This window comes from Pteropus medius, unplaced genomic scaffold, assembly GCF_902729225.1.
Source record: "Pteropus medius unplaced genomic scaffold, Ma_sr-lr_union100, whole genome shotgun sequence".
In the NCBI taxonomy this organism is placed as follows: domain Eukaryota; kingdom Metazoa; phylum Chordata; class Mammalia; order Chiroptera; family Pteropodidae; genus Pteropus; species Pteropus medius.
Window position 1 is genome coordinate 5,149,929 of NW_024349800.1, and position 13,574 is coordinate 5,163,502.

At 55.4% G+C, this 13,574-nt stretch overlaps 1 protein-coding gene across 1 annotated transcript in view; it reads right to left on the bottom strand.

Moving 5' to 3' along the window:
• Positions 1-9,911, bottom strand: part of PLXND1 (plexin D1) — a 50,163-nt gene extending 40,252 nt beyond the window's left edge. Inside the window, exon 1 of the mRNA XM_039886805.1 lies at positions 8,415-9,911. Within this exon, the coding sequence (XP_039742739.1) occupies positions 8,415-9,731 (1,317 nt within the window). The 5' untranslated portion in view covers positions 9,732-9,911. The remainder of the gene's footprint in view (positions 1-8,414) is intronic.
• Between the last annotated feature and the right edge of the window lie 3,663 nt (positions 9,912-13,574).

Consider the following 13,574-nt stretch of genomic DNA (forward strand, 5'->3'; position numbering starts at 1 on the left):
CCCCACAGACACCCAGCTCCCCCTTCTTGAAGCTGTTTCTCATTCTGACCCAGCTTGGCCCCATTTCCACACACCACCACCACTCCCCCCTCCCTGGTCCCAGAGGAGCACAATGTGGGATGGGCAGCCAGCAACTCTTCCCGGGCCCCAGTGAAAAGTCACTCCCTCCTACCAGCTCTCAAGTGGGGGAGGGGGCCGGGGTGGCAGAGTGTTGCAGCTCTGGCCCCTCCCTACCCAGAACAGTTTCTGTCCCAGCTTTTTCTCTGAAGGGGATGAAGGCCAGGAGAAGTTGAGAGCCTCAGCTCCTTCTCCTAGGAGCTAAGGGACCCTTGAGACTGGAACTCACATCCTCCTCCCCATCTCCTGGGGGTGCTGGCCTCAGTCCCAGAGTCATACAACTGCTTGTGGGTGCAGCTGAGGGGACAGGGCGGGCCTGGAACCCCAACAAACATCTCTGGGCCAGGTCTCATGTGCTGGGGACATGGAGATGACATATGGGTCCCTCTAGTTGCCCATGTCCCAGTTGAGAGACCACTCCCAAGTTGGGAAGTGACAGCTTTATAATAATTACAGTACTATTGCCAATACAATAATTAGCAGCTACTGTTTATTTTAAGCAGAGATCTCTGCCTGTATAACCTCATTTAACCACTGCCACACTCTAACGAGTTGATGCTACTTTCCAGCAAATGTAACTGGGGCATAGAGAGGTGAAGTGACTTGCCCAGTGTCGCACAGCCATTATGTCCAGATGGGAGCCTCAAACCTAAGCAGGCTGGCTCCAGAGTCCTCGCCCTTCACCACAGCCTCTCATCCACTGTTCTGTCGGGCATTGCCAACAGCTGCTAGGAATGTGGCCACTTGAAGCTGGAAAGGCCCTGGGCTGCAAGCTGGGAAACTGAGGCCCATCAAGGAGCTGGGCGCTTCTAGAGGGCTCAGTGACCTCTGACACAGATGGTAGACACACTCTGAGAGGTATGGGGGCAGGGGTGGACACCAATCCCCGTTTAGCTCCTTTCCCGAGCCTGGCCTCCACTTCAAGGCCTCTGCCCACTGCCCACTGCCCCCCCATTATCTACCATCAGAGCAGAAAGTGCTACATGATTAACGCCCCACTGGGGCCTCTCTGGGCCTCGTAATGGAGCTTAGAGCTTCCTCCCTCCTCCGGCACGTGATTTATCGAGTTTCAGGGTAAAGGACAGTGGACTGGGAGGGGCAAGTCGCACTGGCCAGGAGGTGGGCAGATCCTGATGGCATCGAGTATCGGCGGCAAAGTGGGCGGTCCAGGGCCTGTGCTGGCATCCTGCAGGGTTCGGCCCTGGCCCAAACAGAGGCTTTGGAAGGAAGAAAACGGTTACACTCTGGGGGGAGCCAGGATCCAAATCCATGTGGCTGGTGCCAGGAGACTTTCCAGGCCTGTCCCCATGTGGGGACCTGGTTTCCATGGTAATCCCTACACCATTGTCAGAGCTGGAGAGGCCCTGGAGAGTCACCTGGTCCAGCCGCTGTGGGGGCTCCAGGAGGAGTCTCTTGCTTCTGCCAGCAACTGGCAGGACTCATGTGGGGCTAGCAGCCACAAGTCCCTTCTAGAACCAGATTAACTGTGTCTCATTCCTCCCCCAAAACCTTGCTGGCTCTCCACAGCCCACAGGACAGCATCCAAATCCTTGGCCTGCACCCCAGACCCCACATGATCTCAGCTCCATCTCTTCCTGCTACCCAAACCATGTTCTACCACATCTCCAGGCCTCTGCCCTGCTGTGTCCTCTGCCTAGAATGCCTTCCCCAGCTGCATCTGTCAAAATCCTGCTCCAATGTCCCTCTCTTCCAGGAAGCCTTCCCTGACTCCTTCTGATGAGGCTGGTCAGCATGCAGCTCTGGCTAGCATGTCTTTTGTCATGAACTCTTCCCTGTCTAGGGGGCTCCTGGAGGGTAGGGACAGGGTCTGATTCATCCCTTTTGGGAGGCTGCCATGTAACAAAGCTGAGCCCCCTCCCATACTGCCACACTTTAGAGCACCCTCCACCAGGAGCACAGACAGGTAGATGTTGCCCAGGAGGTTCTGGGCTCTGGTGGGCAAAGGTGGAGACAGCTGCAGTCCTGGGGAACGGGAGCCCCACACGTGGGGGGCCTGACTGCAGCCTGGGACCATGCTGGGCACCGGGACTGGGAAGCTCTCACTCCTCCCCATAGCAGCCCCAGAAGGGGTGGAACTCACTTGATCTCAGTTTCTTCACCTTTAAAATGGACCCATATATCCCTTCCCACTGTGACCTAAGGGCCCCTTTAGCTCACACCTCTTTGGTCAGTGTTTTCAGAGAAATCGGGAGGTAAAGGTGTTGAACACAGGCTCTGCAGTCATATACCTGCTCTACTTTTTACCCATTGTATGACCTCAGGCAAGTTACTTAGCCTGCTGGGACCCTGTTTCCTCTTTCTAAAGACTGGGGATGACACACATCTCATTCTGCTTCCGGGAGTATGAAAAGAGATACTATGTATAAGTACTTTGCAAAGTGTCCAACAAAGAATAAATCCCTACGAAAGAACAATAGCAATAATAATGCTGCTGATGGGAGCAATTCTGGTGACAGAGTGAGGCGTTCCTTGCCACCCCATGGCCCAATTCAGAATGGGAAACTAAGGCCCAGAAAAAGGAAGGGACCTCTCATCCCCAGGGGCTCAAGCCCTCATGCTCTTTCCATAGACACTATGTCTGTTCTCCCTGCAGGAACCACAAGACGAGATCAGCCTGTTTCCTTAATCTCCATGACCACCAGCAGCCGTAGGCAGGCAAATCAAACTCTTGCAGAGGAGAGTGTTTCCGCAGGGGCTGACACCAACTCACGCATGGCCTCCACGTTCTTCTCAATGCTGAGTCCGCTTTACAGATGGGGAAATGGAGGCCCAGAGAAGGTCAGTGGCTTGCCCAAGGCCACAGCAAGGAAAGTACAGAGCCAAGATTTGAATCCAGAGAGTTAGCACCAGCACCAGCACTCAACCACCACTCTGGGCCTTCCTAGGTGTAGCAAGTCTTAACTGTGGTCACGGCCATGGCTGTGACAGATCCTCCATCCACCTTTGTAGCAAACACCAGACAGTCAGGTGCTGCCCTAAAAGGGAGGAGGAAGCATGCCTAGCCCCAGTCCCCAGCATGGTCTATACTCAGCAGGTCTGGGGTCACTGTTGAAAGGGATGTCAAGTCATCATTCAAACTGACCACATCACCTGACCAAAGGGCCAGGGGCCTCACTCCTTCCAGAGTCCAGACCATCCTGCTTTCAGAGATGAATGCAATCGGGTGCTCCCCTGCCTTTCCAAATTCTACAGGAGCCCCATCAGCCCCAGCCCCTAACTTATGGCCTGGCCTCTACAGATGCCTCAGCTGTCTGCACCCCACTCTGGATCTGAGTCACTTTGGCATCAGCTCCCAGCTCCATCCAAGGCCTACCTGGAGGTGCTATCACAGGAGGATATTTTATACAAAGGGCTCCACCCAAATCTCCACGGGAGGGAGGGGAGATAACTGCAGAACGCCCAGCAGAGAGCTCACAGCTAACATCAGCCACAAACTAGAGCTGATTCTGGAGCCAGACGGCCAGTCTGCAGATCCCCACTCCTGCTAACCAGCTGTGTGATCCTGTGCCTCAGTTTCCATGTGTAAACTGGGGATAACAGCACATCCTGCCTCAAGATGGGGTGGGGTGGGGGTTCTGAAATAAAAGGCATTGGTGTTTGTGAAAGGCCAGCACAGCATCCCTGCTCAGAACTGGGAGCTCATTCAGAGAACCAAGAGGGGACCTACCCTCCACACACCCCTCAGGCTCACCTGAAGCTCAGCATCTGCCCCATCAACAGCAGAGACAGCAGGCCCACTCTTCCCATTTCAGCCTATGCCCTCCTGTCTGTGAACTTGCTGGGGCCCCCCTGAAAGCACTGGACACACCCTTACCTCACCTCTCTGTCTTTCCCACCTTTGTTCATCTTCAGGGCCTGGTTTGATCCTCTAAAGCATCTTCCCTCCTCTGAGCACTCCCTGCCCCGATGGCTGTTCCACACACTGAACACTTTTCTCAGATGTATTTTTTCCCTCCTGGTACTAATACCTCTACCTGCCATTTCCTGGGCACTGTATGTGAAATTTTAATCTGCCCACATCCTCAGAGGAAGACACTGGTCCGTTTTACAGTGAGAAAGCATGAGGCCAAGAGAAGATAAACAATTCTCCCTAGGACACACAGCATATGGGCAGAATAGGACTCGTCATCGGCTTTATCCTCACACACCTGGGGGTCCAGACAGATGACATTCCCAGGGTGGGAAGGGATGTTAGCAGTCTCCTGGCCCAAGCCCTGTTTCGCTAGGTTACCAGGTCACCCAGCCAACCCCATGGGAACCCCCTCTTCTAAGTATCCCCAAGTTTCTCTGCTTTTACCCTCAGTTACAGGGAGCTCATTCCCAGCCCCCAGCCCAATTCCAAATGTAAAGCCCATCTTGGAAGCTCTGTCTCCCTCCACCTCCACCCAGCATTTCAGCCCCTAAATTGGTTCAGAAAACGCCTTCTTAACTATGAGCACCCACCCACTGCATGACAATTTAAAACAGCCTGAGGGTTTTTTTTCCCTACCTTTACTATAAAAAGACACCTTGAAAATGCAGCATTGACTTTCCCTTGTCGGTCTTCTTTTTGATTTAAAAACACAAACATTACAGTTATTCAAAAGTGGAGTTAGGGGGATATTAGGGAAGGAAGTAAGACTCAGCCTGCCTTTGCCTTGCTGGGTAACCCTGTGCCTCAGTTTCCCCGCTCAATAGCTGTTCCCAATTCACTTGCACCTCAATTCACTTGCACCTCAAACACGAGGTGAGGAAAGGGATCTATGTTACACACAGTGGAGACTAATTTCCTCACTCACTTTCTCTCTCAAAATAGTCCAATACCCTCAAATACTCCGAAAGTCATCAGGGACAAAGTTGGGACCGTCGAGGGCTGGGAGAAATAGAGGTTTCCTGACTCCTGCTCATCTGACCTCACACCTCATCAACTCTTCCTTTCTCTGCCAGATTCCCAGATGGAAGATAGCAGTGGAGGATGAGGCTTCATTGTCTTAAAGGTGGAGAACAGGGGACAAGGCCTGCCAGGTAAGAAGCTGGGATGTCCTAGACCACCCCAACAGAGGCTCTGGAGCTGTGGGATCGAGAGACCCTAAAAGCAACCTCAGGTGGCTGGGTTTACAGAGGCCTGGCCAAGCCACCTCACCTGGAGGTCGGATGTCCCTGGAGAACAGATAGAAGGACAGGGTGTTGTCCTCTAACCTGATGGCACCAACTTCCATCCTGATGCCGGGCCAGACTGGGCAGCTTCCTTCCCCTCCATCTTGTCTGAATCTGGAGCTACAACCAGGCAGCCGAATCTGTCCTGAGCCCACTGCTTCCCTCCATGCCCCCAGATGGACCCTTCACATCCTGAGAACGAGGCCTGGCCTGCACCTCCACTGCTGTGCCCAGCACCCGCAACAGGGCCTGGCATATAATAAGTGCTCAAGAAATACTTTCAAATGAATGAGTGAATTTCCTGCCTAGGATATGGCACTAGCCTCCCAACTACTCTCCATGCCTCTCATCTTTCCTTCTTACCGGCCACCTAGGAACCTTCTAAAATAATTACATTAACAACAATCATAGTAATTGCAAATACGTATGCTGGGCACCCTACCAAGAGCTTCACATGTATTATCTCACTGAATCCTCACGACAGTCTTGTGAGGTAGGTACTTTTATTATTGTTCTCATTCTACAGAGGAGGACACAGCGGTGCTCAATCAGATCATATCACTCCTTCGGCTAAAACCCTTCATGTCTCCGCATTTCCCCAAGATATAGTCCCAATTCTGAAATATGACCAACTTGCAACCTACGAGCCCCACCCACCTCCCCCAGCCCTTCTCTCATGCTTTCCCCACTCCTCCGGCCATACTGGCCACGTTTCAGTTGCTCTAGCCAGCCTTGCTGTGTCCTACCTCCAGGCCTTTCCATCAACTGTTTCCTCTGCCTGGACCCTTTCTTCTTCTGCTGGCCTCATCTGGCTAACTCCTGCTCATCCATCCACCTCCACTTTGATATCACTCTGCCATAAAGCCTTGATGCCCATCTCTGGCTCCCTCTGGCCAGGTTCTCCCAGTATGGCATACATCTCCCTGAGCTGTAAGACCCTGCGTGGTCCATGAGAGCAGAAACCACGTGAGTCACCATTGCCACCCAATGCACAGCACCATGTAGGGGCTTAGGGAATGTTTATTGAGGCTTCTATCTGGGCTACAGGTGGGAGATGGTGGAGTCTTCACTGCCGCAGAACAAGCCCAAATAGGTCACTGTTTGCTGTTCAAGACCAAGCCCATATCTGTGATAATACTGTCCCCTGAAGTAATAATAACAGCAGCATGCTACCAGGTACTTACTATGTGCCAAATACAAATTGCTTTACTTTAATTAGTTAATTCAATCCTTGAAACAATTCTTTGAGATTTGTTTTTTATTGTTCCCATTTTGCAGATGAGGAAATTGAGGCTCAGAGAGGTTATAAGTCCCTTGCAAGGTCACACAGCTGGGAAGTGACAGAGTAGGGTTTGAACTGGGGGTGCAAAGTCCTAATTCTTAGCCTGTAACTGGGGAGCTGGCAACAGCCTGGATGGAGCAAGAATAATGACCATCCGCCCTTCCCACCCTCAGCTGTGCTGGAGGCCCAAACCCTGGGGCCTTGGACACAACTGGGAGAGCCTGCTCAGTGGCACTGGCCTGTGCCCATGGCCAGCTATGGAAAAGAGGAGAGGACTGGGGAGGACACAGGGAGAGTGGCTGAGGAGGGCTGAGAATCTGCCCAGCCTTAGGGTCAGGAGGAGGCCCTTGGCCACTCTGTCCTGGGGCTGTGTCCCTGGAGAGGCCCTGACCCACTAAGGACAAGGAAACCCCAGCCCCCTTCAGCTGAGTGAGTCACTGCACCAGGCCAGGCTGGGAATAAGGGACCGTGGGAACCAGGAGGGTTCCTGCCAGAGCAGGAGGAGGAGACTATGGAGGCCCAAGGCGACAGACTCACACCGAGGGTATGGATGGACACACAAAGCCTGGAAAGGCTGAGGAAGGCCCTGGCTCTGACAGCGTCTTCCCTCTATAGAGCAGGAATGACTCTCCACTCACCTCCTTTAGCCCTGAGGCCCCAGAAACTAAATTACCCAAACACAGCTCGTTGGGGGATGTGGCTCTGAGGAGGGGAATGGTGGATGTCTCAACCACAGTGCTGGGCGGCAAGCCCTGACCTGGCTAGCCCCTGCGAGTGGCAGAGCTGCTCCCTGGGACAGTCTGCTCTGCTCACCCACAGTGACCTTTATTTTCAGGGCAGCCAGCCAGCCGGGTGGTGGGTAGCGGTGGGAGCCTGACTATAGAAGAAGGAATCTGCGTTTTCTCAAAGCCCCAGTGTTGGGCACACCCACAGAGGACTAATTAAGCTCATGAGGACCATGGAAAAGGGATGGGGCAGGGCCACCGGGGCCTGGCCCCAAGGAGGGCTCTACAATCACCAGAAGTCTGAGTCTGGCATTTGCGGAGGGAGAAACTGAGACCGTCAAGGGCAGTGGCCCACACTCAGACTGGGATGCAGAGTGTGGAAAAGGTGCAGAGTTTCACCTCCCAGGGCCCGCTGGAGAAGTGACCCCTTGCTGGCGGACCTCCTCTAGGGAAATCACACAAAGTTCCCTCCTGCGCTCTTGTGTCCTGTCCCCCAATGTCAACACACACCTTTCAACACTCCCTAACCCAGCCCGGACACCTGGGCCTCTTTCCCACCCAGCTGGTGTGTCACCACAACTGGCCCCTCCTCATTCCCTCCTGAGCCCCAGGGCCCTCTCCTGCCCCCTGCACACAGTGCAGTTCCTCTCCCTCCACTCTACCGGCCCTGGCACCTCCCCACCCTAACCCTTGGTCAGACATGCACTCACTTGCTGAGCGCTCATGCTGCAGCCTATGACCGCCTCCCCCCCAGGTGCATATCTGAGTTATATATGTGCCTTTGGCTCCCTTGAACGCCTGCACCTGCGTGCCCATCCGCACCTTCTGGACCCCTCCCACACACCTAGGTTTGCGCACCTGTAACACAGCAATTCACTTGAGTGTCTGCACATGCACACCTGGGCCATATTCGCGACAGTGCCCACACCTCAACGGACACCTGTATTCTCAGGAGTACACCTAGGTCTCCTCAAATGCATCTGTAGCCCAGAGTACACTCCTGTGTCCCCATACACACACATCTGCGGCCCGGCAGGCTCGCACCCGCTCAGCGCACCACCTTCCGAGTTACCCTCACGCTCTCCCTCCGGCGCCCTGGGCTGGTCCCCCGCACTCCCACTGCCTGGGCGTACCTGGATGTTGCGCTTGCGCTCGCAGGCCGGCCCGGTGCCCTGCACCACGCTGTCGAGTACCGCCACCACGTCGGGTGCTGGCTCCACGAAACAGGCAGTGCGCGCGGCGCGGATGGCAGCCTGCACGTCTGCGAAGCGAAAGGCGCAGAGCGCGGCCGGAGCTGCACGGGCCGCGGAGGCCCCCTGGGGCCGCTCGAAGACCGCAAAGAGCAGCTCTCGCGCGGGGAAGACCGACACCAGGCGGCTGTAGAGGTCGCCGCGGCCCGCGCCGCCCGCGCACTGCAAGCCCAACTGGATGTAGGACTCGGTGAGCTTCTTGGCGTCGCCGCCCGCGCCGCGGGGCAGGCAGATGCGTGCCAGCAGGCTCCTCGCCTGGCTCTCCTTATCGCCCGCGCGCGCCTCGCTGTTGAGCGCCAGGTACGCGTAAGACGGGGCGCCCGGCGGCGGGTCAGGCGGGTGCAGGAAGGCGCGCACGAAGCCCAGCTTGTGCTGCTCCTTGGCGCCCTGCTTGATCTTAAGAATGTTGTCGTCGGAAGGGTTGAGGTCGAAGGTGAAGAGCTTGGCCAGGTCACCGCGCGCATCCAAGGACCGGATGGCGATCTCGGGAGTGTTCTCAAAGCGGTGGTCCTCCAGGCTGCGGTTGCGCGGGAAGAAGGCACTGCCGTAGCCAGTGTACGTGGCGCCCACGAGCAGGCGGCTGCCCCCCGCGTCGGCGGCCGGCGGCAGCACCAGCCCCACGGTGGACGCGTTCGGGTGGTTGGCCGCCACATTCAGCATGCTGGGGAACACGGTGACGGGCTCCGCGGGCGGCGCGGCGGGCGGGAAGCGCACGGCCACCGCCGAGATGTTGCCCCGGCGCCTCAGCTGGCAGAAGCCCTGGTAGATGGAACCACACACGACCACCAGGCCCTGGCCGGGGTCCAGTTGCAGGATCTTGTTGTAGTTGTCGGTGAGGCGCCGCGGGTGCTCGCACGAGGCCTGCGGCAGCTGCGGGGCGTGACACAGCGGGCTGTCGGCCACCGGGCCCACAGCAGCCTCGGCCTCCAGGCTCAGGTTGGCGCCCGACAGCTGGTAGAGGCGGTTGACGGCCGCCAGGTACACCGTCCCTGCCGCGCCGTCCAGGGCGAAGTTGTTGGTGGGCGTGGGCGAGGGGAAGCGGCGCTGGATCTCCAGGGCGCCAGCCCGCACCGCCCCCAGGAGCAGCAGCAGCAGCAGCGGGCACGGCGGCGGGGCCCAGAATGGCGGGCGCGGCGGCGGGGGGCTGGCCGCGGCCGCCCGGGCGCTAAGGGGTGCGCCGCCCGCGGCGCGACGAGCCATCCGGGCGTGCGCGGGCTGCGCGGCGCGACGAGTGCATGGGGTGCGGCGCGGCCGGGAGCCGGGAGCCCGGAGGCGGCGGGAGGCGGGGGGCGGGCCCGGGCCGCGAGGCGCTTCCTGCCCGCGCCAGCCGCCCCCGGCCCCGGCGCCTGACGGCCAAGCTTCCTCTGCTCGTGCGTGCAGCGCCGGGGCGGGGCAGGGGCAGCTCCGATCGGGCACGCCCCTGCCTGCACCTGCTCTGCCTATGTATGTATCTAGCCAGCTTGCCCTTCCCATGCTTTTTGTTTTGCAGCATTATTTTATCGCCCCATACACCTTCCCGGGCCTTTTGCCCGGACTTGGGCTCACGGTTGGGATCGCATTACGCCATAGCCTTATCGGACCTTGCCCGGGCCACTCTGGCTCCATGATCAAGTTCATAGCCCATGGGACCATCACGCGCGCAGACAGATCTGTGTTTGCGTGACTCTCTTCGACATGCATATCACTCGGTCATTACGTTTTGCTCTTTCTATCCTCCTGTTGGTTCATTTGGTCAGTCTTCCTCAGTTTCGGGTTTTCTTATGAACAAACACAAACAACAACAACTTCGCCATCCCCACTTTGAATCTAACAATCTCTTGTTATCCATAACATCTGTCCTTTATACTCATCATCCCCAGGATTGTTGATTGTTGACTCTTTCTCGGTCTCTGGTTCTCCTTCCCGGCTCCGTCTCATTCTGTCCGTTTTCTGTCCCTGGCTCGCTCTCCCTCACCGTAGCTCCCTCGGCCCCCTCCCCGTCGAACCCTGTGTTTCTTCCAACCCTCGGACCCCCGTCTCCTCTATTTGTCTGCCCTTCACTCCCTCTCTGCCTTCCTCGTCCACAGCCCGCCCTCTCCCCATCGCACACTCAGTCTCTCATTTTACTCCTTTTGCAGGCACTGTCCAGGATTTAGGCCCCCAGCCCCGGGCACCACCCCCTCAGTCTCCATGATCTGTCCCCCGAAACCTCAGCCTCATTACAAAGAATTTAATAAGCGGTGGGACAGAGGAACAGAGCTTAAGCATCAGACATATAAATCAGGAAAATGGAGAGAGCTATTTAGGCATGTGCCAGGCTGTGAGGAGGGTTAGACTGGCCACACCTAGAGTGAGGCCTTAGTCCTGAGGGGATGAGTGGCCCCCAGAGGCCTCCTGTGGAGACCCAAACCCGTGGGCTCCTGCTGTCCTGCCCCCTAACCGCATCTTACCTGGAGACATTTCCCCTTCTAGGGGACTCTGGAAGGACCTAAAATCCTCTCAGATTTAATGAAAAATCAGTAACGTAAGCTGGCACTGGATTACTTCTTTCACCTGAAAGGAGCAGATAGGCACTGGGGGTGGGAGGTAGGCAATGGTTATTCCAAAGTCTCATATACGGAGCCTCCATAGCATCTGGCCATGGTGGGTGCTCAAACAGGATTCATTCTGTGCCAAGCTCTGTGCCAAGTGCTTTACGTGAATTGACTCACTTCCTTCTCACAGCTGCCCTCTGAGGCTGGTACTGTTATGATTCCACCTTATAGATATAAAACCTGAGGCCCCAGAGGTGAAGGGCCCCAGAAGAGGCATAACTTACAAGGAGCAGAACTACAGTGTTTGAAAGCCAAATCTGTCATCTTCGAAATCACCCCGACCCAGCCCCAGGCCAACTCTAGTCTGTCAGAATGCAGGAGGGAAGGAGGGTACCATTAGACCCCTGGCTGACACACGGTTTCCTGTGGCCTTTGCTCCGAGGGTGGCCTGGCCTCACCTCACTTGTTCCTACTTGGCCAGGAAGGAAGAACAGAGGATTTCTATGTGCCCCATGGTAAAAGCCAGGTCTACAGCAGTCTCTCACTTCCCTTGCCCAGCACCCGCACCTTCCTGCCGTCATCATTTGCCCATCAGCATTGGCCCATCATGCCTGCCTTTTCCACCCAGCCTCTAACCACCCCCTCCCCCACTTCCACCATCCCCAGGTCTGGTCACTGCTTTGATGGCCAGAAGTGTTCAGGTGCAGGAAACTGGAGGCTCTGGTTCTGGCACCCCATCCCCCTGGGCTCAAAGCCATTCAGGGGACAGCCCAGTAGGAATGGTGTCCCTACCTTCATCCCCTGGTAGGGAGGGCTCATGTTGTATCTCCTGTGTGAGCAGACTGGGGAGCCCAGCACAGACACAGGAGGCTGCCTATCCCAATGTACCTTACCCCGCCCCACATCTGAGCCCTCCCTCATTAATCCGTCTGTTTCCCTTCAGTCTTATCTTTCTCTAGCGTTCCCTGCCCCATCTCTGTTTCTGTCTTCTTGTTCCTCCCAGTTTCTCTCCCTCTTTGTCTCTCTCTCAGTCTCTTCTCACCCCCCTCTCCTTCCACTGTGTGTCTCTTTGTGTATCTGTCTATCTATCTCTGTCTGTCTCTCTGTTTTCCTCCCTGTCCCCCACCCCTCTCTCCCTCTCATACCCCTCCTAGTTCCTTCCTGTCTCCAACTCATCTTGCCACATCCTGCAGCTCCCCCCACTGAGCCCGGAGGATAATGCTGTGTTCTGGAAGCTGAGCCTGGTGCACAGTGGAAGATGGTTCTGAGCACTTTGGACACAAAACTACCTGCCAAGCTGAGCACTGGAACTCAGGGGCCAGCCCGGGCTCAGGAAAGGCAGGGCCAGTTTAGACTGCAGAGGGCTCGGCCAGAGTCCAGGTGTCCTGGCTTAAGCTGGAAGTGCTGTGTGGCCCAGGGCAAGACACTTGCTTTCTCTGAGTTTCAGCTTCCTCATCTGTAAAATGAGGACAATCATAATAGCACACCAGACCCTAGGAAGTTGTGAGAGATGAAGAACATATGTATGAGAAAACAGTGCTGGGCACATCATAGGACCTGGGCAAACACCAGTTTTTCTCCCCTTGCACTGAGCGATGGCCCGCGAGAGTCCCACTTCCTGTCATGAGTCCCACGGCAGCTAGCAGAGTCCAGCAGTGCTCTGCATAATCTCATGCTGTCCTCACAGCCGACTGACAAAAGCGGGGATCATTGAACCGATTTCACAGATGGAGAAACTAAGGAACGTTATTAGCAGAGTGAGGATTTAAACCCAGTTCTGTCTCCAGATCCTTTGCTTTCTCCTCTCTGCCCATTAGCTGGGAACTTTTACAGGCCAGGATGGGTCATGGTGGCAGACACCCTATACTCTTGGCTGGGCAGAGGAGGTGCTGATAACTCTTGGCTGAATCAAGGAAAGAAGGAATGAACAAACGAACCTATATCTTCCCTGGCCTTGCTAAATGCAACGGGGTGTCCTCCCAGAAGGGATTTAAGAGGGAAAATTCAAGGGGAAATGTACAGTACCTGCGAGGTGGGGTTAGGTGGCACCAAGCATTAGCTAACTCTGAATTAACTAACTCAGATTAACCAACCCTGGATTAACTACTAGGTAACTCCGAGTTACATTGTGACTCAGGCCCTTTTCAGTTTTTGTTCAAGCCTTCTGATTATATCAAGGAAAAGATCTTCATTTGGAACTAATGTATCTTCAACGCCTCTCTAACATTTGTCATTGTCCATTTTTAATAGAAGGTCTCAAGCTCAATACTGTTGACATCAGCATTCTGGAATTTACTTATAGCTCCTTGCTTTTTAAATAATATTTGCAATTATTTTCTGTTTTTTTCAAGTGATACTGGTTTTCCAGGTACAATACTGATGTAAAGCTTGTTTAATAAATGCATTTATTGAAGTTTTAAAAATGTACGTTAATTTGGGGGTGGTTCCATAGTATAGTGGTTAGCACGTCTGCTTTACACACAGAAAGTCCTGGGTTCACACCCCAGGTGGAGCCACGGACCATACCCCG